This window comes from Anguilla anguilla, chromosome 12 (genome assembly GCF_013347855.1).
Source record: "Anguilla anguilla isolate fAngAng1 chromosome 12, fAngAng1.pri, whole genome shotgun sequence".
NCBI lineage: Eukaryota > Metazoa > Chordata > Actinopteri > Anguilliformes > Anguillidae > Anguilla > Anguilla anguilla.
The window spans coordinates 14960749-14988204 of record NC_049212.1 but is presented as its reverse complement, the minus strand read 5'-3'; the positions used below and the strand labels follow the sequence as shown (position 1 = coordinate 14988204).

Here is a 27456-nt window from a genome sequence, read left to right as displayed (position 1 = left end):
ATGGGCAGACGTACAGTCACTTCACAGGACATAACACACAAAACAAAACAAAACAAAACAATGCAAAACAAAACCATCTGGAGTCCTTATCCTGCGTCGCTTTGCCAGGTGGAGAGCTTCCATAAAAATAAAATAAATTCAAAAGCTTCTTTATTGAAAAAAAGAGGAAAAATAATTTAGAGTATTTCAATTTAAGAACCACCGCAGTCTGGTTCTTTATCGCGAGCGCTACTTCGTCCCGGTCCGCCCAGTTGCCAGTGGGCCAGTTGTGCGCAGAGCGACTGCACGACTTGGCTGCAATGCCCACACGCAGAGGAATTGCTTCCTCTCCCAGGCATGGCCTACAGTCTACATCCCAGAAGTCCTCCTGCGACCCCCCCCCCACCCCCCACGTACGCCTATTTATGTACGCCTCTCCGCTCCTACTTCCCCACTGCCATAACCTAGGGACTGTCCTAAAATTATGAACAAAGGAAACCACAATAACGTCTGACAATAACGTTTGTCACAATAAAGACATTGATCATGATATCACTTCTGTTGTGCATTCGAGCAGTGTATTTGGTGATACATCTCCTACTGGCGACTCATCACTCTCTGACAATGGCAAGAAAGTGTTCTGGAAAGTGGGTAATGTGTTGCATTCTTTTATTGACCTTACACAACTGTTACAGCATTACAGCGATGCCATGGGTAACAGAATAATCAGACATGCAGCATGCCAACGTACTTAATCTAAGTCAATCAACACATTTGAATACTCATCCACCTTCTATAACACAAACAGCAGATTTACATCAACGAATAAATAGAAGGCAAACTTTTCCTGGTAACCGAAAACTCAGGATAACTCAAAGATTGTATTTCTGTATGGATATGGATTTCTGCTTTTGCCAACAAAAAAGTTTCATACTGCATGCTAATATACTGGAAAGTTGCTGATGCAGGAATTATTTTAGTCTTAAGGAAATGTTCTTAAAGCCAACTGGGCCAAAGAGCTCAGCACACATTTTCGCCAGAAGTTGTTGGAGTTGGTTATGGAGAGTAAATGACCAAATTTATACACTTGAAAAAAACAAGATGGCAAAAAAGTCAGGTAAAAATACATAATATTTATCAATGCAAATAACTGAATAAATATAGGATGGTGATATAATAGTGACTACCATTATGGGACACTCACAGAAAGCGGATTCATTCATTATACTGATAAGACAAAATCACACAGCTTAGAAAAGGCATTGATAGTTATATTCATTTGATGCATAATTGTATTTAAGCCTCAAAATAGCAAAGTGAACATCAGACAGAATATCACAAAAATGATCAATCATTTTCCATGTTTACACCCTTACCCATTTACCAGTAAGAAGCCCCAAAATGATCAATCATTTTTGAAATGTTTACATTTATGCTGTTAACATTTATCAGTAATAAACCCTATTTTCGTATATTCACACAGTATGTACTCAGTGAGTGCCTCGACAGTAGTTTAAGAAACGCATGCTGTGTGAGAGTTCGCTGTGCGACAGTAAAACTGCTCTCCAAATCTAGCTCTACTGTTTTCTGGAGATTTGAGCGTCGGAAGGAGCTCTTGTGTGGCCGGGGAGTGTTTATTGCGGTCGGTGGGCTGGCCTCTGGCAGTCTGGGGTCCTCACTGTTCAGAGGCGGAGCGGTCGTCTCTCGCTAGTCCTTCTGATCCTGCTGGTTCTGAAACACAGGGGAAAAAAACCCTGAAGAGTGACAGCAGAAAACCCTTTTCCATTAAAGCGCATTATTCCAGCAGTCAGGCCTGTAAAGCGGGGGGATTTCACTAGGAACAGCGTTGGAGGACTGCTTGCGCTTGCTGGAGGAAACGCCCGCTGCTCCGCCTCCTCCCGAATGGATGGAGCACGCCTTCGAAATAAGACTCGGCCTAACCAAAAAGGTTCCAGAAAAGTAAATGAAAGAAAATTTTACAAGAGAAAGAAAAGTTTATACAGGCCTGTTTTAGAATCGAGACTATTACAATAAAACATTCAAAAGTTCATTGCTTTGTATTAAGCCAGGACTAATTAAAATACAAATCATGGCAGCTTAAGAAGGGTAGTTGGAGTTCATTAAAAAAAGAAAAGGAAAAAAGATCAATACCTTATACAGTCATCATTTCGCATGTATGTTAGATTGCAAAATTCCAAATTAAAATGTTTTATATAATCAGTAATAAGTATTTTGAAATGAGCATACCAAAGTTTAGCATACCAAATGCAGCCAGTGCTATTAACACAATGTAGTTCAGCATACCAGATGCAGCCGGTTCCTTATAACACGACTGTTTACAGTAGGTGTTCTGTGCAAGTGGCCGCCCCTGAAGGAGTGTGCTGTACCACGCTCAAAAAGACTCATTTTCCCAGCGGCACAGGGCTGATACTCTGGCCATGCATGACAAAGCACAGCATCTGTCTGCTGCTTTGTTAAAAGAGTGTAAATTATGCATGCGGGCGAATGGCTTCCTATTGAGACCCAATTTGTGGGAGTGAGAACACGGCCAATGGGAAGCCATTAATGAACCACTTTAAACACCATGACGGTCCCTCCGAGCCACCACTCCGTGCTACAGACTGAGCTTCCTGTGGGGCGGACTGTGGTGAAAGAAGAAAAAGAAAATACTCATTCATTCATCAAAATACAATTAACTCTCATATTCATACCTTTACACACTAATAATAACACAGCCGTTCAACACGCCACTTGCAATACATTCAGATTGACTCAACAAAGCAAAGTGCAATCATTGGATGTGTAATAATAAGAGATGGTTAGAAAAAGATAGTTCGTAACAGTGCTACCAAGAAGCGCAAAAACGAAACATACTGTTAATGCAATCATCTGTCCTGAAACACTGGTACTCAGCTGTCCTCTCAACATATCCAGTATTAAATGTCCTTGTCGAATAAAGCCCTGTCATTTGGACTACAAAAGACTGTTCTAAAAGTTCTATGGATTATCTCATTTATAATAATAATAATAATAATAATAACAATAATAATAATAATAATAATAGTAATAATAATAATAATAATAATAATAATAATAATAGTAACAATGGAAATGCAGAGAGCCGACGCTGCTCAACTCAAGCCTGGCTTACTGTGTTTGCAGATTCAGCCATTGTGCTTTAATATTTTCTGGAATATGTTGCTGGGTTTCCCGAAGGAGGGGTGACTGTGGAACAAGGCAGGCTGTAGTTGGAGAGCGTCTCCATGGAGGCACGCATTAATCCAACCGATGTCATGGTCGCTCAAGAAGATGCACCTGGAGTTAAAAATAACACCTTCATGCCCAAGATGCTTAGCAACCAAGAACTAGGTTGCCGTTGCTAAGGAAAGGCCTAAATTGGGCAGCAGTTTCCTGGCCTCCCCCAAGGGGTTGGGCAAGAGACTGTGACCAATCCAAGGCGAGGTGTGAAGTGTGTGCTAAGAGCTAAAACCTCGGGGCTGGGTCACTTTTTTGCACCCTGTTGTATTTTTGCACAGTTTGCCTGTCCGGATTCTTTTGTATGCTTTTATGTGATATTGCCTAAAAACTAAATGTGTTGCCCTTCTTGGCCAGGTCTCTCCGGTAAAAGAGGTTTTTAATCTCGACGGGACTAACCTGGTAAAATAAAGGTTAAATAAATAAATAAATAAATAAATAAATAAATAAATAAATAAATACTCTACATGCTTGACAAAAGATGCTGTTTCTTTGTACAGCACTGTAACGTTATGCTAAACCCTGACTGAATAGTGCATCTTTAAACAGCTCTCAGGTTTGAAACCTGGGAGACTTCCATCGTAAAAACAATATTGTTGCATAAAGTTGTACTGATGAGCCAATAGGGGGCAGTCTTCCCTGTGGATGAAATGGAAATCCATTCCAGTTCAGTAAAGGGGATACTTTACTGTATTTTGGATGCAATGTCAATGTTTGGGATTCCCATGACACTTCTCACAAAGAGCAGGGGTGCCCCAGTGTCCTGCGTACATTTCACCCCCGACTCCCTGATTTCATCATTCAGTCTCCCACTCCACCTGAGCTGGTGAACTTTTTGGTAACAAAATTGCTGTTGTTTGGGGGGTTATATATGCCCTGTTATATATACCCCCCCTATTATTATTATTATTATTATTATTGGATGGAAGAGTGTGCTGAAGCTTAGAGTATGTTGCTCACGGTATGTAGACAATTTCTATTTAGGCTTATTTATATGGCAAATACATTTATTTATGCTCATGTTTGATACAGTAATATTCAATAATTCTGTACCTTCAGTTCTGAGAGACAAAGGCCCAACTATGAGACAGAGGCTGTGGTAAATCTGCTGTACTAGTTGTCTGCCACAATCTTCTTATGTCACTTCCATAATTTATGGACCTGCAATTATTCACAATTTAGGGTAGGCATGACATATTATCTGCTGATTTTCACTTATGCAAATTCAGAATTTGAATATAAATTTGATGCATTAGTAGAGAATCCGCCAGCATATATATATATATATATATATTTTTTTTTTCACAAGACGCAGAACGTGTCTTCTGGTTCTTGCACCAGTAAATGCAAGGAAACGTGAACAGAGTCACGACACAGAAAGGGCTGTGTCCTTCGATGCTCTAATGAAAAGTACAGCGGGCATCTTTGAGATGAGCATCTGCCGAAACTAAGGCCTGCGATATTAGTCTGTGAAAATCAATAAGATTCATATTACGAGTCCTGGAAGGAATCCTGAGTGTCCTGCCTAACACAATATGGGCGATGAGAGAGAGGCATCTGCTTCAGAACTGAGACCAGCGCAATATGCTACAGACACTCAGAGGGCCAGAATGACTGCTTTATGGCTCCTCGGTGTGTGGCTGCTCTGTACACAAGAGTGGTAACAAAAGACTTTATACATCTAGACATTAATATCTATTTATGCCGGTCTCCGTACTGATGGTGTCAATGGCTAACTGGCTCCTCGAGCAGTATTCATAAGGCTTGCAAGAGCTCCTTGGTCATTTTAAATGTTTTAGTGTAATTAGTGTGACAGAGCCGCATCACTGTGAACATTCTCAAAATCCCACATACACAGTCAAATGTTCTGTGTTAAATCAACTCTCACAGTGCATATGCACTCCAATATTAGAGCTGAATTAACACTGGACATGTTTTTGTGTATATGTTTAGATGTAGAAACGTTACAATCAGCCAAACCTACATTAAATGCCACTATAAGTTGCATGCAAAGCTCCTATAAAGTCAGCTGGAGCCCTTTTAACAGAAAAGCTGAAAATATGGCACATATGGACTTAAGCTCCCAGCTTTAGTGTTGTGCTGTAGATGGGAGTAATACCCCCTGTGGAAGGGCTGGGCTGTTTTTCACGCATTTGGCTCTGAGCGTAGATAAACCTTTGAGACCACCATGAGGGACTGCTTTCTGCTGACCAGCATTGGATCTTTGGCGAGGATGAAAAAAAAAACAACAAGAAAACCCTAATTATGTGGTGGTACGTGTGCTGCGTATGTAGGCTAAAGAGATACTCTACAAGCTTTATCAATGTGACGCTATACAATGCTACCTTGAGCTGTGTGAGAGGACCTCAGGCAGACCCAGTAACTGAATGATGTATGTGAATGTTGCATGTGTATGATGAGACAGAGGGTACTATCAGAGAGTAGAGTGCATATCGAAATTTGCAGTGCAAATCGTGAATGCCTTTGTACTCACTCTCGTGGCTCACAGGGAGTTGAAAAAAGTCATGTTGTACTGTATTGTATTGTACTGTGCTGTATTTTATTGTTATGTGCTGTACTGTATTGTATTGTGCTGTATTGTATTGTACTGTGCTGTATTTTATTGTTATGTGCTGTACTGTATTGTATTGTGCTGTATTGTTTTTCCGTCTTTATTCAGATTGCCAATGGAGAAATACATTATTTTCAGTGAAGAAACATATATTCTGTTGCACACTCTCATCCCATTGTTCCCTTGTCAGACGTATAAGGAACTTCAGCAGCAGCGCTCAGCAGAAACAAGGTTAGAATTTCAAGCAGAAAACAGTGGATACAGTAAGCTAAAGCGTACAGTGTGCAGTGGAACCCACAATGCCACAGCCAGGTGATTAATCTATCACTGCTGGAACTAATTAAGGCTTCCCTCCCCTCTGGAATTCTGCTCTCGTTAACTAATTAGAAAGCTACAAATGGCCATGCTTAAAAAGTGCTCTGCTCTACATGAAAAAATGTAAATTATTAATGAAACACAATTAAAAATGTATTGATCATCGTGTGAAGAGAAGAGGGTTCTCCTGAAGGGAAGAAGGAGAACGTGCTCTTTCCGAACGGTGAACGTGATGCATCCAACTTCTTCGCTACAAAGTGGCTAAAGAAGGCTCTTTACAAGCAGCCTTCAGGCAAATGTGCTTTTAAAATCCAAGAATCTCAGTTCGCAGAACAATCCTACAGCTCTGCATTCTATTTAAACACTGCAATGTTTTCCTTCGTCCTGTTGTGTAAAATGCAAACTTACTGCACTGCATAGCTATTATAAAAAGCTTTGGCATTTCTGTATCTCCTCACCCAACCACCAAGCAACCATGCACCCCACCTCCCTCCCGCCCCCTGTAACCACACACACACACACACACACACAGGAATGAGAGTTACAGCACTAAAACAAACATTCAAGAATGAGCGTCTTCTTCCCTGTGAAAAGAAATCACTTTAGCTTACCTTGCTGGAATAGCATGCTAACGTGAGCCAGGTGTGGCACATTACTGATGTTAGACCAGATGACCCTACACTATACCAGCGGTCCTGTCCTTAACTGTTATTTTCAGCTGTTAACTCCTCCTCAATTGAAGCAGCAGATCACAGCGTACAATAGTATTTCTCTAAACCTTGTTTTTGGCTTTCTAGCATTGGGTCCACTGGAGAAGCGGATTGGTCTCGGCTGCGCGGGCTAGTGGAGAGCACACACACCTGGGTTGCATTAATTAATCAACCCAGGTGCTTAAAGGTGTGCTGCTCTCCACAGTTTGGGGGCAGAGACCAGGAGCTCACACCGAGAGTGTGTTTCTTTACTAAGTTTCTTTGTTTAGTTTTGTTTACGTGTTTGGCAGAGCACAAAACGAAAGTAAACCCCCACTGAGGGTGAAGATTATTTTACTTTGTGTTTGTGTGGGTGCGCTCTCTCTCTCCATGCGGCAGACAACAGCGTTTCCTGGAACTGCCGCATCTCCCTTCCAGGGGTGTCACGCTGGCATGCGAGAGGCTTATACCAGCCATGACCAGGTTTGGCCCGGGACTGACCTGGTATCAGGTGGACTTGCTCTTTATTACACTCCACCCCTGCCAGACGTTCTCCGGGACTGACCTGAGTCCCTCTGGCTGCCGCTGAGCTCGTCAGGACTGCTGCTCACCTCCTCCCGCGGCTTGTCGTCCTTCATCTTCTTGCGTGTCATGTGACCGCGGAAGCCGGCCTGGATCTTTGCTGCTGCCTTGTTGGCCTCGGGGTCATCCAGTGGGATGTCCATGACGTCCTCCTCCTCCTGGGGCTGGCTGCACTCCTCCTGTTGGCCAAAAGGGGGCATCAGGCCAGTGTGGTGACTTTACAGCCTCACAAACCCACAAAATGGCCTCCCCGATTTGGAATGCCAAATCATAATAGGCCTGCCCCATTAGTCCCGCCCTGTTAACAACGTGTTCTGTTATTAATCCCACCATGTCAACCACGAAAGGGAAAGTTATGGCCAGTAGGGTTCCTATGCCCATGGTGTTCATTTCTTTCCAGAGTGGCTTTCTAGTGACAACCCTGCTCCATCACTGCAAAGGATTCTGGCAGTTTGGAAGGCGACACTCTTCTGAAATGCATTCTAGGAGCCACCGCTTCTCTTCACTTTGGAACCCACCAGATGGTGCAGGCAGACTGCTGATGGCTGTTCCACCAGAGGAGGCCTTATTGTGTGGTAAGAGCGGGATGTGGTCCTGCCTGAAACTGAGCCTTCATGTGAGATGCTATGGCCAAAGCTGCCCCATGGGGCTCCAGGCCACTGACACACTCACGATTCAGCCACAACCACTGGCCTCATCACTGTGCTAGAAGTTTCTAGACGCCCAAATCATATTGTGCTGTAAGAGAACATTGTCTTTTGATTGGTTCATATGAGTTGGTGATCGACAGGACATGGTAGACTGAACACAGTGTTCGTGAAGCCTTCCTGTCAGCCATTTTTCCTCCAATAAATTTCATACTATATATTTTATTTTATATTATGGAATATACATATTTGTCAATATAAAATTGGTCAATAAAAATAAAACTTGAAGCCAAAGAGAATTGAAGTAAAGGCCGAAGAAACATTGATGGAGGCTTTTCAAATACAATGTGAATCCATAGCTTTTGTGGTGTTTTGTGAGGAACAGAAGTATAAGTAATGTGTGCCCTAATAAGGACACACAAGATGGAACTCTAAATATGGCATCTTTCTTTGAGAAAGCTGTATTCAGGTTGCACTGCCACAGATCCTTTTGCCAGAATGATTCACATTTGACCAAGCAAAGCAGATAGAAATTGATTAGATTTGCACATTAACTAATTACTATGTTGCTAAACAACTTAGCTGAAGTGATACTAAAGTCTAAGCATTCTTGTACTCTTCTTGTAATATGGTAGGCTATTTAAGGAAAAGGAGAAATCCATCAGTCATGCATAGTTAGAATCAGAGAAACAGAAAGACATAAAGCAACTCCCATCATAATTACTTCACATTTCAGTTGCCATTGAGATAATTTAGCAAAAAAAAAAAAAAAATCAATCTGTTTTAACAAACCAGATTAATCATGTAGATAAAGATTTGGATTTCTCATTAAGATAATGGTATACAGTCCACGTTAATTCCACGTTATGTGAGAGTATTACGTCTAAGCTGATCATACCTCTATACCTAATGGTTAAAAATAACTAGGAAACATCAACATTAACTTAAGTTAAGCCATAGTCAGGAACATGCTACGTTGTTGCTTTGAAGATGAGCAGCTTGTGATGTAATCAATAAAATAGGCCAATGTCATCATTCAATACAGGACACTGATATTTACATCTTACAGTGATCTTTAATTTATCTGTCTAGCGTATCCAAAAGCAGAGACACTGGAACGCACTGACGAACACCGGGGATTCAGGACCGGCTGCAGATGCAAAAAAATCTACTTCTTCCTGCGTCATTCTGCAACCATCATCTCTATCCTGAGAGCTCCATGACAAAGCTAATCAGCTGGCCCTCGCAGTGGTGGGCGATGTCCATCAAGCCCAGCTGCAGGAGCTTCCGTACATAGCTAGGCTCCGTCACGTCATGGGTAATTGCTCCCTGGAATCGCCCCAGGTGGTCATGGGTAATTGGTGTGAGACCAGAGGAAAGCAAGCACAGCAAGGAGCAAGGGAAGCCAAGGAGCTCCTGTGTCACCACCCCCGCCATCCCCCTCCACGGCAAAAAGGGTAAGCAATGCTCTCTTATGCAGAACAGGGTGTGAAGTCAGGGGCCAGAATCTGGAACCAGTTCCCTCTCAATTTAAGTGTACACCAAAGCATGCTACATGTTTCATAGCTCATTCTGAAGTTTTTTTTTTCCTTTTGTTATTTGATCTGCTGAGTGAACTGGGAAAAAACACAACAAAGCTAAAAGTTGCCCACACGCTTACTATTAATGACCTGGGAAAATGTAAAGCAGCTATAATAAGTGACATGAAAAAGCTACAGTACAGGCATGTTTTACAGTCTGGGAATTTGTAATCAGCAGTAAAGTTAGAGCTTACTATGGCCTGTGACCTAACAGCAGGTTAAATTAGAGTATGATGCAACCATCTACACTATAGATCCTTTGGGAAAGATGCCATTCTTCTGTCTGCCTAACATCTCGGTTTACTTTTCTTATTATTAAATACAGAGCAGTGGTCCATTTTAATTAAACCATCTATACCGGTCAAAGTCACCCACAGTTTTTAATCTACGGGTTACTCAGAGCCATCATAGGGGAAAACCCTGCTGACCGTTAGTTTGTCTGCATGACATGCTGCGGTGGCATTACAGCTCACACATTCACACACCAAGAGCACTGCAACGGCTCTCTGTGTTGCATTAAAAAATGAGTGATACAAAAAACTCATAATCCACTGTCTGCATCTGACATCTAAATCTTACTCATCTGCTAATGTACGTTTGTGTGTTCGAAAGATGTTCAGTTCAAAAGTTCAGAGGATACAGAACAATATTAAAACCCCTTTAACTTCAGATGTAAAATTAGGCGTTTTGCAAGCCTTTGAAGGACGGGGAAATAATTGTAGCTGATCACAGCTTTTGCTGTCCGACTCGCAGGTGCCCACTCGTAATAGGCTCTTTCTTATGTAATGGTTACTGATGAGGTGATGTGTGTGATGTGTAGTCCTGCTCCATGTACAGTTAAATTCAGCCAGAATGACAGCATGGCAAGGAAGAGGAACAGGGAGAGGCAACCAAAGAGATTCATCTGTTTTCTTTTTTTTTTTTAGCAAAAAAACAGTGAGCAAGGTAAGCATAGGTGGTAGGGTGGGGTCGAGGTTTATGGACAGATGGATCCCCTTTTATAAAATGCCTTCTTCCATGAACCTCCACACACCAGTGCCCGCTCCCCACTGAAATGAAATCCCACACAAAGAGTGGAATTTCCCCCAGTCCACGCTGTGCCTGGAGAGGTCTGTGTTTCCCTCCAGTGGTTCCCCTTCCTCACAGCGCATGATTATAAAACGGCACTATCCGAAAAAAGCATGCACTGCACATGTCCGCTGCAACCTTAAATCCCCCAGCACCACACTGCTGCGAACTCTGAGAGTGAACTCCATTAGCAGATCAGATGCATACAATACATCCGTGCATAAATACATTATACTGTATCAAGAGTTCGCTGGTGAATGTCCCCCACTGAACCCCCCACCCACTCCCCTCCCCCCGCCCCGTGTGGGAGTATGTCCACCCACCTCTCAGGCTGTCATTTCTTAGCCCCCTTTCTTAGCGCTACATGTGCTTCCCAAATTCCAGCAGGCGGACAGCGCTGTTTTGTACTCCCTCATTTTCATTTTCACCAAGATACCAAATCAAATTCTTTGGACTTCAGACAAGCATCCACAAACAATCTCTCTTCTATCGGTGGGGAGAGTAGATGTGGCTTTCCCTTTAGATTTAATAGAATGGAATTTCACCTTTGTGATGCAACAGACTTGTAATGGCGCTTGTGATGTCAAAGGTGTAATGAACACTTCAGCTTTTATATAATAGAAGCAATGGCTTTTTTCTATTGTAATGCTATGGAGTCAATTAACTTGTGATGTAATGGCCTTTTCTCCTTGTGATGTAATAGACATAACAGTCTGTGGTTAAGACACTGCACAGCAGCCCTTCCAGTCTGTCTGTTTGTCAGTCTGTCTCTCCATCTGTCAGTCATCCATTCATCCATATAGATCTGCACTGAGTATTTCTTAACAAACAAAGCAAAAATACTGTAATTACAGCAAATAATGCTTTTGAACAAAATATAAGCTACAAAATCAAGAATCACTATTTATTTCTGTCCAATAGTGAAATAAACCAAAAAGTTATTCAGAAATAGACCATTTTTTACGTGAACAGTTACACGTTAATGTAAGGCTACCCTGTTTTATATTTAGCTGTGTGCAGTCTACTCTTAAATCAATTACAAATATTCCCGTTGAAGCGTAACTCCAACAGTCAAGAGTAAAGCATAAATTCCAACCGCGGGCACTTAAAGACCAGCGCAACACGCCCAGCTGGCAGCAAAAGACTCGGAGTTCAGCGCCAGCGTGCACAGCTATGTCGCGACCAAGCATCCGTGTTTAACTTTGAAAGACAACGGCATCAAATCATAAAACATTTAAAGCAACTATAGTCTTACTGTTTTCATAGTATGTATGATTTGAGAAAATTCTATTCCAAATCAGTGCTTTACAAATTCTGTATGTCAATAATAATAATAATAATAATAATAATAATAATAATAATAATAAGCATTTATTTTAAAATAAGTGATACTGTCCGGCTAGAAAGACGAGCTCTTAGCTTATCATCTGAAATTTAAGACGAGCATCGCGTTCTTATGAGGTCGGTTAAAACACTCCTTAACAATATTCAGCGTTTGAACTTGAGTTCACTCCAATAATATTAATATTGTGAAACACAACTACGTTATGCAAACTCGAAAAAATTTGATTACAACTATTTTAAGTGATTCGTCTTGAATGCGGTCACATTTATAATTATGATTATTTGTTAATCAATTAATTACGCTTTAAATAAACATCAATAGGCTACTTACGATGTGACAGTCCATGTCGGCTGGTTAGACAGTTCGTAACTTTCAGAAGCAATATATTCTTATTGTATTGCTGAGCGAAATTGTCTTAGCAACACAGCCTCCTACAGACACAAATGGGCTACACAAGCTCTCTCTCTCTCTCTCTCTCTCTCTCTCTCTCTCTCTCTCGCTGTCTCTCGCTCTCTCTCGCACACACACACACACAGACACACGTCTTAAACTACAGCCATTAGTTATCTATAGGTGTAGCTCAGAAACCGAAGACTACCCATTAGAAGCAAAGTAGATAGATGTTCTTCATGAATCCTTAATACTGGCAGTAATATTCGTCGGAATTCCCCAATGCATACTATGCATGGTTTGCTGTTACAAACTGTTTATTACACTTTCAGAGTACAACTTAAAGACCATGTATAATTTGTTCCCAGGTGTTACTTCAGAGGTTTTGTGTTCGCTTTTATAAACACACACATTTAATAAAGCCATGACCAAGTGTCAAATGTAATGTTCAGGGAATATTAAACAAAAGCAGAAGTATTAATGATGTACTTTATATATTATAAATTATTCATTGGTGCGTAGGCATTCCTGCCAAATCCGGTGGGAGAGAAGTTGACTTTTAATGTCCGTGTTGCCAGAACCGTTCTTTAGCTTATTTTAATTTAGAGAGTCTGCTTTAAATCCAATTTACTCACTGTCTAAATGTGTTTAGATCGTGCTTAGCTTGTTTTACTGTCACTTGCAATGGTACATGAATAATATTTAGGTCCTTCAACAATAATAACCCCTCTCCCTCTCTCTGTTTATATATAATGTAATGTATAAAAGTGCTGTAATTTCTTCATGGTGGTACAAAAATGTATAAAAATACCCATTAATCAAATGTGAATTGTTTCATTACAAGTATAAAATTGTGGAGTACAGAGCCAAATCAAGAAAAAAATATGTCTTTGTCCCAAACAGTATATACACATAACCTGCTAATATGTTATTGGCATGCGGTTCTCCTCTGCCATATATTAACATTTTAACAGAGCTGTGCTCCTGTTCCCCAGTGACACACTGGCTGGTCCCAATTCACAAACAACATCAAAGAACCAGCTTCAAAGCCTGGCACATTTAATTAAGAGTACAGTATGATGACATAGGTCAAGCTAAATGCTCGTTGTCATTTGTGTCTCGGTGGTTATAGGTCAACCAGCAGCAGGAGGTCACAGATCTCCAACCACTACACAGCCTCGTTTCCTAACACATTTAAATTTAGACTATTCTCTTCGTCGCCATCCCCCCGCCGCAGAGACAGATATTTTACCATATCACGATAATTTCCCGTGCTCAGGTCTTATGTTTCTGCTGTAATATGAAGATGTTAATGCAAATGAAGACTACTTAATGTGGAAGGAAGGAAGGAAGTGCCAAGGGCAGAGAACCCGAGCAGAATATTATTATGAATAATTATGTATTATCATATAGTTATTTTCAGGTTTTCTGGAACGATGGCAGATTCTGTATAATGGATAACAGAATGAATGATAAACTGTCTACCTCTCAGCATAACTAAAATAAGTGTTGGCAACATTCCATTGTTTTCGCAGCACTGACTTTAAGCAAAGTCAGCAAACTACCAATAAGGACATTTAATGAGGTGAATGGGCCATTCAGCAAACAGAATCTGGTTATTTTTGCTCAAGACTCAAAATGCATACAACAGTACTGTGCCCAGCCTGGTCTCAAACACCCCAATGACCTCTACTTCTACTATAAGGCACAGCCTGCAATGCCATCCATTCCATATTATTTACAGAAAACAAAATACTCTACTACTGTAATTTCCACAGCCACTGGGAACAGCTGTTTTTGCACCTGGCTGTTAACTTTATGCCAATCCTCAATTACTTCAAGCTCTTTAAACATCACTGACTCTGTCTCAGCCTTCTTTGTACACATTTGGAAACAGATACATTAAGTCTTACCTGCAAATGTATTTGATGTGTAATATTGTTGGAAACAAGCATTGCGAGTATTGACTAAATGAGCATCCTCATTTTGATTTTACATTGCATGAGAGAACAACGATTAAATAAACGCCAAATTTCTTTCTGTGGAAAGGCCAGGAGAGGATTGGTGAAGGTTAAGTCAATGCTGACACTTGACACTGAAGTTGCATTACAAGTATTGCTGTATTGTCTGATTGATTCATTCATATTATAAAATGCTTATTAAAATAGTACAGTCAAGCAGTTTGTAACAGAAGAGGGCTATGAGCTAAAATGCGATTCCAAGAGTGAAAAAAGGACAATTAAGATGCTTGAAAGTTGTCCATTGCGATTACTTGTTGGCACATAAACTCTAAAACAGCTCAGGCATTGCTTGTGCCCAGGGAGATGCCATAAATCGATTTGAGAGAAGAGAGAGTGTGGCTGGCCTCCACCATCCTTCAGCACCACCTCCGCTTGCTGTCACCGTGGTGACACATATCAGGACACTAAGCAAAGCCATTTGTCTGCTTTATGTCTGAGTTCCTCTTGATATTGCTACCCCCCACCCTCGTTCCATATCATTTACTGTAACGGATTAGCCCGTGCATTTAAAACACTCAATAATTTTCATTGTTATTGTAATCACCATTTATATTACTTATAAACATCCAATTAACCAACTGCGTGCCACTTAGGAGCAGTCAATGTGAATAACGCCATGAAGGGCTATATTTTAACGATCTAAGCGCACAGTCTAAAGCGCATGGCACAAATGCATTTAGGGCGTGTCCAAATCCACTTTTGCTAGTTTAATGGCGGATAATCTGAGCGCAAAGTAAGGGGCATGGTTCAAAGGGGTAGTACTAAGTCTCTTAATTAATCATAGGTGTGTTTTGGGCGTAACAAGAAATAAACCAATCAGAGTGTAATCTGCCATTATAATTGCAATCCGCCAGGTGCACTTGCACCTTGGCGGATTGCAATTATAATGGCGGATTTGCCAAGTAGTAGGAAATAATGCTTCTCTTATGACATGTATTACAATTATGACATGTATTTTTTAAAAATATCGCGTGTTGTGCACCCGCATATGTAGGCGCATATTACTATCTTAATAATGCACCCTTAAAATAATAAATACTGCGCCATTGACTTAAGACCAGATTTTTATTGGCCAATCTCACAATCGCTTTCTGCTGCCTCAAGATAGCAATGTGCCAACAATGCACCTGACCACACCTCATTTTAAGACCAGCACGCCCATGGGCGCTCAGATGGGTGCAAGTACATTTGCTGTTTAAACAATGTGGGCGCTGGACGGGAAAATGACAACTGCGTCGGTCTGAAACTAGCAAAGACACTTGCGTTGCGCTTGGCGCTGGGTGTAAGATAGAGACCGAAGAGTATGTGAAAATGGAGCTTGTGGATGGGGTGGGAGAGGGGTGTGTCACTGATAACTGCCAGTGTTGAATCAACTCTAACAGTTATGGAAATAGTCTGTAAGAGTTGGTTTAACACTGAACAGTTGGCTATGTACTGTAGCCTGTGGGCACCGGGTGTGTCATTGGGATGCACAAAGGTACAGGTGGCCCAAGGCATGCTGGGTAATTTAAACTCAGCACAACCCTTGTGGTATGAGGCCAGCTGTGTCCCTCTGCTGCAGACCAGTGAATGTCAGCAAAGAACAAAACCGAGGCTTTAAGCTGTGACTACAGGGGCCAGCCTGCACTCTTATCAAAACTCTTCAGTAAGTAGCAGCTTGCTGCTACAGATGCTCCTTTTAATAAGTGATGCTGGCTTTCACACTGAAATAGGAAGAAAAAGTGCATTCAGGCGTGAATTTATTTCCCCTGGTCGATGACTGAATGTGGTTTTGATGCACACTGCTACTCAGAATAGAGTCCATGTCCCCAGGACCCACGTAATACACACAAAGTCAACGGACAAGACACACACTGCGAGAACATGACCTACTCTAAAAAAAGAGAAAAATATATTATATACTTATATATTATATATATATATACTGTCATAGTCCTCATAGGGAAAAACTAGATCAGTCAAAGACAGAAGGATAGCCTTACATTTTTGTAACTAGCATTAGTTGTAATTAGGTGTACCTCTGTAATCAGCAAAAAAAAATTTTTAATTTTTTTTATTATTAAAGTTTACCCAAATATATTTTTCTTATATTTTACCATCAACCCATGATATGTGGAAAAGTAATCATTGGATACAGCTTACAACATTTCTAGATACTGTATAAACAAGTTCCTGGACTAAACACATGATCATTGATCTTTATGCTAGCAGAGAGATAGGGATTTGGATGCATGTTCTACTTTAACCTTCTCTGCAGCAAGATCATAAATGGAATGTGGGGTCACGTGGCATGTATGCATGGTTGTACTTTATGCGGTTGTCCCTTTACATTGTAATGACATTATCAATATTTCAGACCAGTAAGTCAGTCTTTCACCACACAGGCTCAATAGTAGCTGAACATTTTAAATGACCAAAAGAATCCTCTTAAAGCCAGCATTCAGCCTTTAGAGAAGGACTTATAATTATAATAACTCATGTATATGGTGATGAGTTCTTCACATGGATCCAAAACATATTGTGCAGCATAAGAACTAAAGAACGATGACAGAGAAAAGGCTATCCATGCCATCTGGGCCTTTTGTTTTGTCTCCATTCTAGAGACTATCTAGAACTGCAGCTTCTCTCCTTCTAATACATGCCCAGCAAGTTATTCTCTGTGTGAAAAACATTCTGATAGCAGTTAAAAATTTACTTGAACAAATTTACTTGAAATAATTTCAACCTTGTGTCTTTTTTTAATGCTGACTCAATGTGACTAATCAATGTGAAAAAACTTCTGAAACCTACTTTGTTCCTTTTAAATTTTGTGAACACTTAAATCAAATCTTCTTAGTCTAATTTTATTGTGCCTGAAGAGATTAAGTGATAATGTTTAAGAACTTTTATATTCCATATTTTGAACCCATTTATTTTTCCTTTATCTTTTGTAACAGGAGTCCTTAGTGGGAGGACGATGTTTCTAAGTGTGACTCAGTTATAGGCAGTGGAATCGCCTTCAGAGGCTTCACTGATACAGGAAAATTTTAGCCACATTAAATATTGTCCTTACTGGAGTACACTGGTATATGAATATTTTTGTGTCTAAGAATTCTTAAATCTAAAATAATATAGAACAGATATTGTTTTTCTGCAATTAAAAGTACAATCTCTCACAATACACTTCTTTCTCCCTTCCCCACAACAACACGGAAACTACACATTGCAGTCTGAAAAAATAAGGCAATGGCGGAAAGAAAACGATGCATCTCTTACCATCCTAATGTTCAACGAAAACAACATTTTCATATTCCTGTCCTGACTTGCTTTTACAATAAACACCATCTGTGAAAATGGTGCAGAGAGGGTTCTAGATGGCCTTGCAACTGTGTTATAGTGATTTTGGTAAAAGGACAAAAAAACTTTTTAGAAAATTTGAGTGAAGTTGACCTTTAGGTAGGCAGTCACTATCCATCAGTTTAATGGATTCCAACAGAGACATCTGACCTAAGCAATTTAGCCACAGACATCACAACCTCCAGGGCCCATAATTCAGTGAAAAAGCAAACAATTACTGACTACTGCATACTGAACCAGTCCCAAATCTTACCTTTTACCTCAGATGCATTAAAAACAGGTTTGCGAACAGTGACATCTTTCTCTTTCTGACGGCTAAGCAGGCGACTACACTTTCATTGTGCGAATGGCCCAGAATGAAATGTGTTCCACGTTCTGTTTGTCCCTTTACCGTGCAGACAGTACAAAACTAACTTTGCCCACTTCCAGACGTATAGCGAGGCATCCAAATATAGCTCTCCCCAGAGAGCGTAGAAGCAGGTCACCATCGCATGAGCGGTGTGGAACATTAGAGTGGTACCTGAGTCCAAAGACTCTGCTCTTCTTCCATTTGCGACCAGGCCATGCGGAGAGAAGAAACTAATACAGTTGTGCACTGACCCACAACATCCTATCGGCATTGGATGCTGCAGGACTGAAACGGGACATGACTAACCGCCGTATCTGTGCTACCATTGCTTGCCATCACACCGCAATCCAATTAGAGCTGTCGTGTCCTATCTCTCACATCTGACTACAACACTGCTGACAATACCAAGTTTCCCCAATGGGCAGATTCTATGGAAATTCTATTCAGATCACTCAAAATATTTTTTAAAAGTGTCCAGAGGCAAGACACCACATGAAAATAAACATGCAAACTAAACGCACGTCTGTGTGAATTGAATATAAAATTGTTGTACGACCCCTAAAAGACCATACCAACCAAGTGCCTCTGTATATGTATGAGGGTCTGCAAAGCTACTACATTCTAGTAAAATAAAAGGGTGCCATAACCTTTTATTAAAGGAAAGCACCTTCGTAGTGTGGACAAGCACACCTATGTCATCACCAAAAGACCTGCCATTTGACTACATGATTAGAGCAGCTGATATGGTGAATATTCAGAAGAAGCCTGACAGGATAGCAACTGAAAAATTGGAAATACGGACGAAGTAAAACATATGACAAGTAATAAACCCTGGAAGGAATATCACATCACTACTACACATTTACTAACAATATTAATCTTTTAGCCTGGAGCTTTCCTTTAATAAGATAAAGAGAAGAATGATGCACGTTTCCATGGCAATGCTGGGATGAATCCCCTCCTTCCCCCCTCCCTTTCGGTTCCCTCAGTGAAGTGGTGAACGAGCGAGTGAGCAAACAAGCCTGTCTTTAGACTCCATTAATTGGTTATCTGGATCTTGCATGGTGAGTTTAAGGTGCTGTGCGGCAGTGTGGAGGGGTTGTGTGTTGGGAAGGCGTGGTTTTTCCTCCTGTTGTTTCAGCTGCTCTCTTTCAGGTCTGCTTGCTTTTCCTCAGAACAGGCTCAAGCCTTTCCTCAAGAGCCAACAGAAGACAAAGCCTAACTACATTATCACAGTACACGTGGGAGTTTGCAAATCACTATAGACAACAAATATAGATGCAGTTTTTTTTTTTTTTTTTGCTCACACACATCAAGTGAACAAAAGAGTAAAGAGCAAGATAACATCAAGGCATATATCAGATCCATAACAGGATCTCTCTCTCTCTCTCCCTCTCCCTCTCTCTCTCTCTCTCTCTCATAAACACACCCTCTACGCATTCATGCACAGGACCCGTGTATGTGAGCGCGCTCAATAAGCAGAACATGATCTGCCTGCCTGTCTTTTCCATGCGAAGATTAGCAAAAGGCCAGATTCAACCGCATAGCTGGGTGGGATACAGCTTTCATTATTTGTACAGTATTGATTGCTACAGTAATGCATGATCTCTCCCAAAATAAACAGACATCCAAAGAGGAGAAAAATCACAGTGCCCTGGGCACCCTGATAACCAAAGACACGGAGAACGGGTCCTTCTTTCCTCTCTCACTCTAACCCACTTTCCCTCTCCGTCTCGCCCAGGGTCCACCCTCATTGTGAATGTTCAGTTTCAGGTCCGCCGAGCAAAAGCATTAAAATGCTGTGCGTTTGCCTCCGAACGGCACAGCCTGAATTGGTCTGGTTTTAAGTGCCGCTGATTCACAAGGTGCTCCTGTATGACGTGCAAAGTTTGTGCGTTTCAGGCATCTAGAAGCCAGGCTATTTTTGTTACGTCTTCAATCACTGCGCTCTGGAGACCCGGGGAAGGGTACAAATCCGTTCGGTTGATCGGCAAAGTCCTTGAAGGGGCCATTTTTTACAGAACATCCAGGGACCTCTCTAGAAACAAGGGTGTGCAACTCAAGGTTACCTCACCGTTTGCTCTTTATGTTTTAAGGTCAGTTGGAGTTTCATCTCTTTTGGGTCATCGATAGTGATTTTGTACAGGAAGGGTTTATTAAGTATGTTACATTACATTACATTACAGGCATTTGGCAGACGCTCTTATCCAGAGCGACGTACAACAAAGTGTATAACCATAACCAGGAACAAGTATGACGAAACCCCTAGAGAGAAGTACCGGTCCAAGTACAGGGAACAACCGCATAGTTCAACTTGGACCCTGATGGTTAAACTGATTAACACTAACAACGAGAACGGCAACAACGCAATCTATGGAAAAATAAAACTAAATAAAAATACAAGTAGTCGTTAAGACAGTTGATGCGCCAAGTCACCTGTAAGTACAGTATAGACTAACTAAGGCATAAATTTATATGAAATATCCATGAATGCTAATGAATACCTTCCTATTGTATTTATATTTAGTATTAATGATGCTAATAGCCATATCATTCATATAAAATATTTCACATTAACTGTCAATTGAAATGTCATAGAAATGTTATAATACTGTTCTAGTTTTTATCAACTATTGCATGGTTAATACTAATCAAGGTATTACCTCTGTATCAATTAGAAATATTTCATGAATCATGTATCTAATCCTTTCAGCGGTGAAATACCATTATTTCCACATCATTAACATTTTTCTGGACAGACACAGGGGCCCTGTAATGTGAAAATCTCAAGTTTTACCTACCTTGTGGTCACCTTCTTCACCCACAGGCACCTTCTCCTCTTCCTGCTGTGCTGACTCCTGCTCGTCACTATGGTTCCTTTTGTCCATGTTCTGCAAAAGGTCCTCCCTTTCCTCCTTAGGTTCTCTTTCATCCACGTTGACCTCAGGTATTACAGCTGGGACCTGCTCCTCCAACTCTGCTCCTTGGGTCTGCTCCTTTAACTCTGCATCCTGAGCCTGCTCCTCCAACACTTCTCCTTGGGTCTGCTCCTCTGACTCTGAATTCTGAGCTTGCTCCTCCAACACTTCTCCTTGGGTCTGATCCTCTGACTCTGAATTCTGAGCCTGCTCCTTCAACACTTCTCCTTGGTTCTGCTCCTCTGACTCTGCACCTTGGTTCAAATCTTCTGAGTTCTTAACCTGTCCCTGCTCCTCTGACTCTCTACCCTGTTCCTGCTCCTCTGACTCTTTACCCTGTTCCTGCTCCTCTGACTCTTTACCCTGTCTCTGCTCCTCTGACTCTTTACCCTGTTCCTGCTCCTCTGACTCTTTACCCTGTCTCTGCTCCTCTGAGTCTTTACCCTGTTCCTGCTCCTCTGACTCTATACCCTGTTCCTTCCCCACAGAACCCACATCCCTTCCTGGCTCTGATTCCTTTGCAACCTGTTGCTCAGCTGATATGCTCACGTTCTCCTTAGATTCAGCCTGAACATCTCCAACAGAGAATTCATCAGATTCGGCATCTGCAACCGAAGCATCTATCTTTGCCTCCTCTTTAGAATTGTCTTCATGATCATCAGCCTTGTCATCAGAGGTGTTTGTCATTCCTGCTGAATTCTGGGGAGGTGTGTCTCTGTTGGTGGCTTTGGCCTCTTCAGTACAGGTCTTCTGAGGCTGGAAACTCTCTGGATCATTATGCTCTTCAGTGCTACCTTCCTCCCTAGCAGAGCCTAAAGCTCTTTCTAAGGGTGGGTCCTCTTCCCCAGGAGAAGTTCTTCCTAAGGGTGGGTCCTCTTCCCCAGGAGAAGCTCTTTCTAAGGGTGGGTCCTCTTCCCCAGGAGAAGTTCTTCCTAAGGGTGGGTCCTCTTCCCCAGGAGAAGCCCTTCCTAAGGGTGGGTCCTCTTCCCCAGGAGAAGCCCTTCCTAAGGGTGGGTCCTCTTCCCCAGGAGAAGCTCTTCCTAATGGTGGGTCCTCCTCTCCTGTTTGGAGTTCAGTTCCGGATTTGTTTCCTCCCTTCAAGTGAAGATCCGACTTTATGGCATCATCTATCTCAGCTGCCTCTTCATTCTCCTCCTGCCCTTCTCCATGTCCTAGCACAGCCTCTGGCGTTTCAGGTACCTCTCCCCTCACCTGTTCTGCTGCGTCCGTCCTCGGGGGAGTTTCCTCAACGGCGTTACCAGGGATGGCATCTTGCATCTGTCCCGCCTCATCATCTCTAAAGTCCAGCAGAACGCTTCCTGGAGACCCTGCTGTAGGGATTTCCTCTGGAACCGGGAGGGGGGTAGGCAGAGGGGTGGGAGTTCCCACTACAGTGGTGAGGTCGAATTCGCCCAGCCCCCCGGGCACTCGCAGCCCCTCTGCGCAGATGTCCACGTCTGCGACTCCTCCGTACGGGGCCACGGGTGAAGGGGCCAGTTCGGCAGCGCAGATGTCCTCGCTGGCTTTGCCGCCCGTCCCGCCTTCGCCCCAGGACTCCACGCCCGGCACATCGTCTAAGACGTCAAAGTTTGCGGAGGAGACTGTTGAAATGTGAACCGGCTGGATGACTTCCTGCTCAACGTAGCCCGGGGTATCAGCAGCACTGTTCCTGAAGGGGAGAAGATTGAAAACAGATTCACTTTTTCTTCTTGTTTTGGAAGCAAATTTGCAAAGGACACGATATCTAACAATAAGGCTTTCAATAGACAGTTTTACAGTTTGAGTCCTGTAGCAGACCAGTATTTTTTGCTGCGTCACATGTAGTTTCTCAGTGCTTATGAAGGCCTGAATCCCAAGATACTGGCGTGCAAAATGTACTGCATGCCGTTAGGTCCCCACACATCCCCATGTTTACACTTTAAGAACAGAATGTGGCTGAATGTGAACAATAGTCCTGGCAGTGGCACCAGGCCGAATCGTCTGTTTCGACAGCACAGAGGCAGAAATCAATCTGGATTGTGCCCCCACACATTGACAGCCAAATGAAAAGACTATTCTGTCAAAACATACTGGCTAGCCCACACACTGCTGGCAAATGCTGGGAACATGTGGCTGTTTTAGGCTTCCACCTTCAAAACCATCCAGAACCAGGGCCCTACTTTGCAATATTTTCACTCGCTACTTACTGTCAGTACTAATGCAGGCCAAGTATTAAAGCATGTGAACATCAAATATGATTGCACACAGTATGATGCACTGTATAAACCAATGGAACTGAACAATTGCTCACATTTTTCCCACCACCCCCCCCCCCACCCCCTCACCCCCCTTTGGGGGACAGCTTTGTTGTGTCACAATATATATTCAATTACAAAAGCATACCTGTATGTGCACTGGTGTCTCCCGATTAACTGCCCCCCCCCACTCAAAAAACCTCCTCCCATCCCAGTGGCAAGTTTCCTTATCCAGAAAACCCACCCTCAGCCTCACTCCCATCCTCCCCCGACCCTTCCCTAGACCCCCTCCCACTCCAAATCCAAGTTCCCAAATTCTCACCCTCGCTCTCAACAGTTGCTTCAAAGAGAAGTGATTAAGTGATTAAGACAATTTAGTGTCTCATTTGAGATTAACTATAGCGCAGAGTCCTGGCTTTTATTGGTCCAAAGTGCAGCATGCTACCCCTGCCCCCACCCACTCACACACCAACGGCACTCCAAATATCAGTCTGGGCTTCCCTTCTGTCTAAATCTTGTTTAAGTCCTCTCCTGTCCAAGTACTACCAGCCTTAATGAGCTTTTGATTCTGAGAAGGAGAAGGTCTTTGGTATATATTCTGTGAAGTACTTTGAGAACTGCCCAGCTTTAAAAGCATATAATACAATTATTATTATTATTATTATTATTATGATGAGACACACACGTGAGACACTGCATGCCACGCCACGGTTCTCGCTCCAGAGGACAGTGGTCTGTGTGTCACTCCCTCAGGCTGGCTCATCAGTGTACGCGGTTCACCACCTCGCCCTGCGGGCAGCCTCCAATCACGCCGATGCCGTCATCTCTCTGCGCTACGAGCCAACTTCACTCGGTCTCAAGTGGCCGATAAGCTGTCTATCCCTGTGTCACCCTCAGAATCTGCCTACTCTCCAGGCTGTATATGCAGACCCTACAGACTAACCAAACCGTCAGCTCCACGTTTTTAAAGGAACAGGTTATTTTATGGGGTTCTTGGTTCTATTTATATCAGATTTAGTGTATGTTTTCAATCGGCCCAGACAGGTATGATGAAAGATATTTTTGATGTTTAGAAAGGTTTCTTGACAGTCTTCCAGCAACCTCTGGAAACATATCGTTGCTCTGCTAGCTACTTTGGAGTTAGCTGCAGTGCATTTTCATGCTTTAGACCATGAACACCCAAATGCCTGACACCTGCCACTGTAAAGCTGGCTTGTCATCAGTGAGTGAGTGAGTGACTGAGCAATACATGAATAAATAAACAGGATGAGCAATAGATTTCAGAGGTCAAATGGTCTAAATATAACATAATCAGCGTGTAGCTGAGGCTAGGCATTTATCCAATGTGGTTTTTAGGAAGTGAACAGTTATATCTGAAGCTCTACATAATCAAAACAGCTTTTCACAGTGATCTTGGAGATTTATGTATTCCAAGAGGCATACTATGTGTGTACATGGTGTTACTGCAGTGGCTCATACTATGTTTTGCTGCCTATAATACCTGTTTTATCATTCAGATGTAGACCTAGAGTGAAAAGGAAAAAGCCATTGATAGTATAGTATACTATATATGTAGCATTTCTGCTATTTTATTCAGTTCAAGGCAAGTCTAAAGTAGTAATGTGAACACCTTAGTGTCCACAACTGCTAAAGATGGAAATCTATGTATATATGCAACTAATGCCTTCTAGTGTTCACTTTGTGGTACTACAACTACTGACATTCCAAGTAGTGCTGTACCATGAGAATTCATTATATCAGTGCATTGGATCATGTCATGTTCTGTCATGAACAGTAAAAAGTTTAAAAAATGATGACAATCTTACATGGAAGTAAAACTTTATATTTTACTGTATGGGCGTAATAAATAAAAAGCTTTGTGTTCCTAACACCATAAAACTTTATTCATTAATTTAACGCTTGACTGCTTCTCTCTCCGCTTGCCTCTCTCCTTCTTCTCGTTCTTATACTGTCTCTCTTTCTTTGTCTTTCTCTGTCTTTCTTGCTCTCTCTCTGTCTCTCTCTCTGTCTCTGTCTCTATCTCTCTCTCTCTCTCTCTCTCTCTCTCTCTCTTTCTCTCTCTCTGTCTCTCTCTCTCACTTGCTGGATGCTGCCTGGCTTCCTTGCACACGGTGTAAGAGAGACGGACTCACTCAGGGACGGTCTCCACGGCTTCTCGCTGTGGCTCAGAGCTGCCATCTGCTTCCTTCTCTGTTTCCTGCTTCATGCAACAACATCAACACAGAAGAATGAGACTTTGGCAAAGGAGGCATTAAAGGTGTCATTACACAGTGGGTATCGGCTGGACATCACCTACTCATGTACCTAACCCCTAACCCTAACCCTCATGACCTGTAGGTCATACTGGATAAAATAATCTGCATTAGTTATTAGACTACTACTACTTCTACTATTATTACTACCACCACTACTACTACTACTACTAATAATAATAATGTAATCATGATGGAGGTCAGGTGTTTTGTTTGGGTACTCCCTGTTTTTGGTCAGGCTGGGTCAGACTAGGGCTGAGGATGAAGAATTTACCTTAAATGCATGATTATTGTAGAATCTGTCTTCAAGTTTGGCTCCCCACTCTGCAGGATCCAGGCCACTTTCTATGGGCAAAAGCACTTCAGAGAATGTCTACCATGGCACCCTGCTAAAACATTTAGAGAAAGTTCTCCAGCTCTAATGTTAGCTCATTGTCTTGAATAGGTCCATTCATTTCATATCTGACTTTCAGCTTCTAGTGACTAAGACCCTGAGGGGCACAGACCTGGGCATTTTAGGTTTGAGACCTCTCCTGCCTGGGATTGAATTTCATAACATATAGGTTGTTTAAAGTGATTGGTAGCACTACTACTACTGATAATAATAATAATAATAATAATAACGTCACCTTCTCTTTCTTTTAGAAGGGCACTGAAGTACAAAGCGGCGAATGTCGGGATGTCCTTTGGCTGATTTCTTAGGACTTCTCGTGCCAGCCCCTCCAGGAGGTTTCCAAAGCCCCGAGGGACCCGAAGGGTGGTGTTTGAAAAGGGTATTGACATCTCGTCGGCTTAACCGCAAATTAACATAACCACAACAAAGTTTTGTAGCGAAATATATGCATGCATGCTTTAGGCGTTCACAGTAAAACATCCATTGTTAATTCAACACTAACAGTATTAATTCAACTCTAACATATAACATTTGGTCCCCCATTAAACTCCAACAGATAACTCCAAATGTTTTCTGTTGGAGTTTAATTAACACTGTTAGAGCTAAATTAACACTATACATTTTACTCTGTATGTCATATTTCTGGGGTCGATTATTTAGACAGTGTATTTCTCCCACCAATCCAACCTCTTGCTAAGCATATATTTTGCTAACTTAGTTAACTCTAGCAAAGTATTTGAAAAGCAAGCACTGCCTTCTGGTGTGCCCGAGCTTTCATATAGCTAGGCCTGGTACATTGAAAACTTTTGATATATAGGTAGCTACGAAGGTAACGTCAAATAATTATATGTTTCATTTCTGATGCGTCTTACCGTTTGTTTCAGCTAGGTTTTATAAACCTCTAGTTTCAGTGACAGTTCCGACTTATCCTGCTGAATGGAAGTGTTGTCACTCGTTCCTAGGCAACGGGAAGCCATAAACGTTCTCTACGGGAGCTCGAATGGGTAAAATAAGGTAGTTTCAAACCTGTAGCAAAAGCACCAACAAACAGGCAGGGAATTAGATATTCGTTAGGCTTAGTCGTTACCGTAGACCTGTCGTGACTCATGACCTCTGTGGGAGATTATTCTAATAATATTGGTATTCCCAGAATCATACTGTTGTACTGTTATGCGTGTCAAAATAGTGTTTTGTGGCATACTACAGCGATCATTTCCCAATGAAATCATTTTCGGCATTTTCAAATGGTGCTTGTCGAAACTGGTGTTTGTCGAAAACCCATCTAGTGATGCTCTGTGTGATATTTTCACTGTATATGTCACATGATTCAATGGCGGTTTTCTTAAAAAGGGCAATCAAGAAAATGACACATCATGGCAGAAATGTTTAAAATGAATTCTACACAAGTTTATTTCAAGAATAGAAAAAATAAGTGATATATATATATATATATATATATATATATATATTACATTACATTACATTACATTATAGGCATTTAGCAGACGC

At 41.8% G+C, this 27456-nt stretch overlaps 1 protein-coding gene across 3 annotated transcripts; it reads right to left on the bottom strand.

Moving 5' to 3' along the window:
• Positions 1-631: 631 nt before the first annotated feature.
• On the bottom strand, positions 632-26928 carry spa17 (sperm autoantigenic protein 17). 3 transcript variants are annotated; one of them, XM_035383745.1, is made up of 7 exons: positions 26820-26928; positions 26183-26344; positions 25828-25898; positions 25434-25501; positions 20930-22715; positions 7376-7571; positions 632-1710 (listed from the first exon to the last, which is right to left on the bottom strand). In XM_035383745.1, exons 2-7 carry the CDS (start codon positions 26334-26336, stop codon positions 1655-1657), a joined length of 2331 nt encoding a protein of 776 aa, XP_035239636.1. In that variant the 5' UTR covers positions 26337-26344; positions 26820-26928; the 3' UTR covers positions 632-1654. The 3 variants fall into 3 exon arrangements, with proteins under 3 accessions (XP_035239636.1, XP_035239637.1, XP_035239638.1); XM_035383746.1 differs by having other exon boundaries at positions 25434-25498; XM_035383747.1 differs by having other exon boundaries at positions 7422-7571; positions 26820-26927.
• Between the last annotated feature and the right edge of the window lie 528 nt (positions 26929-27456).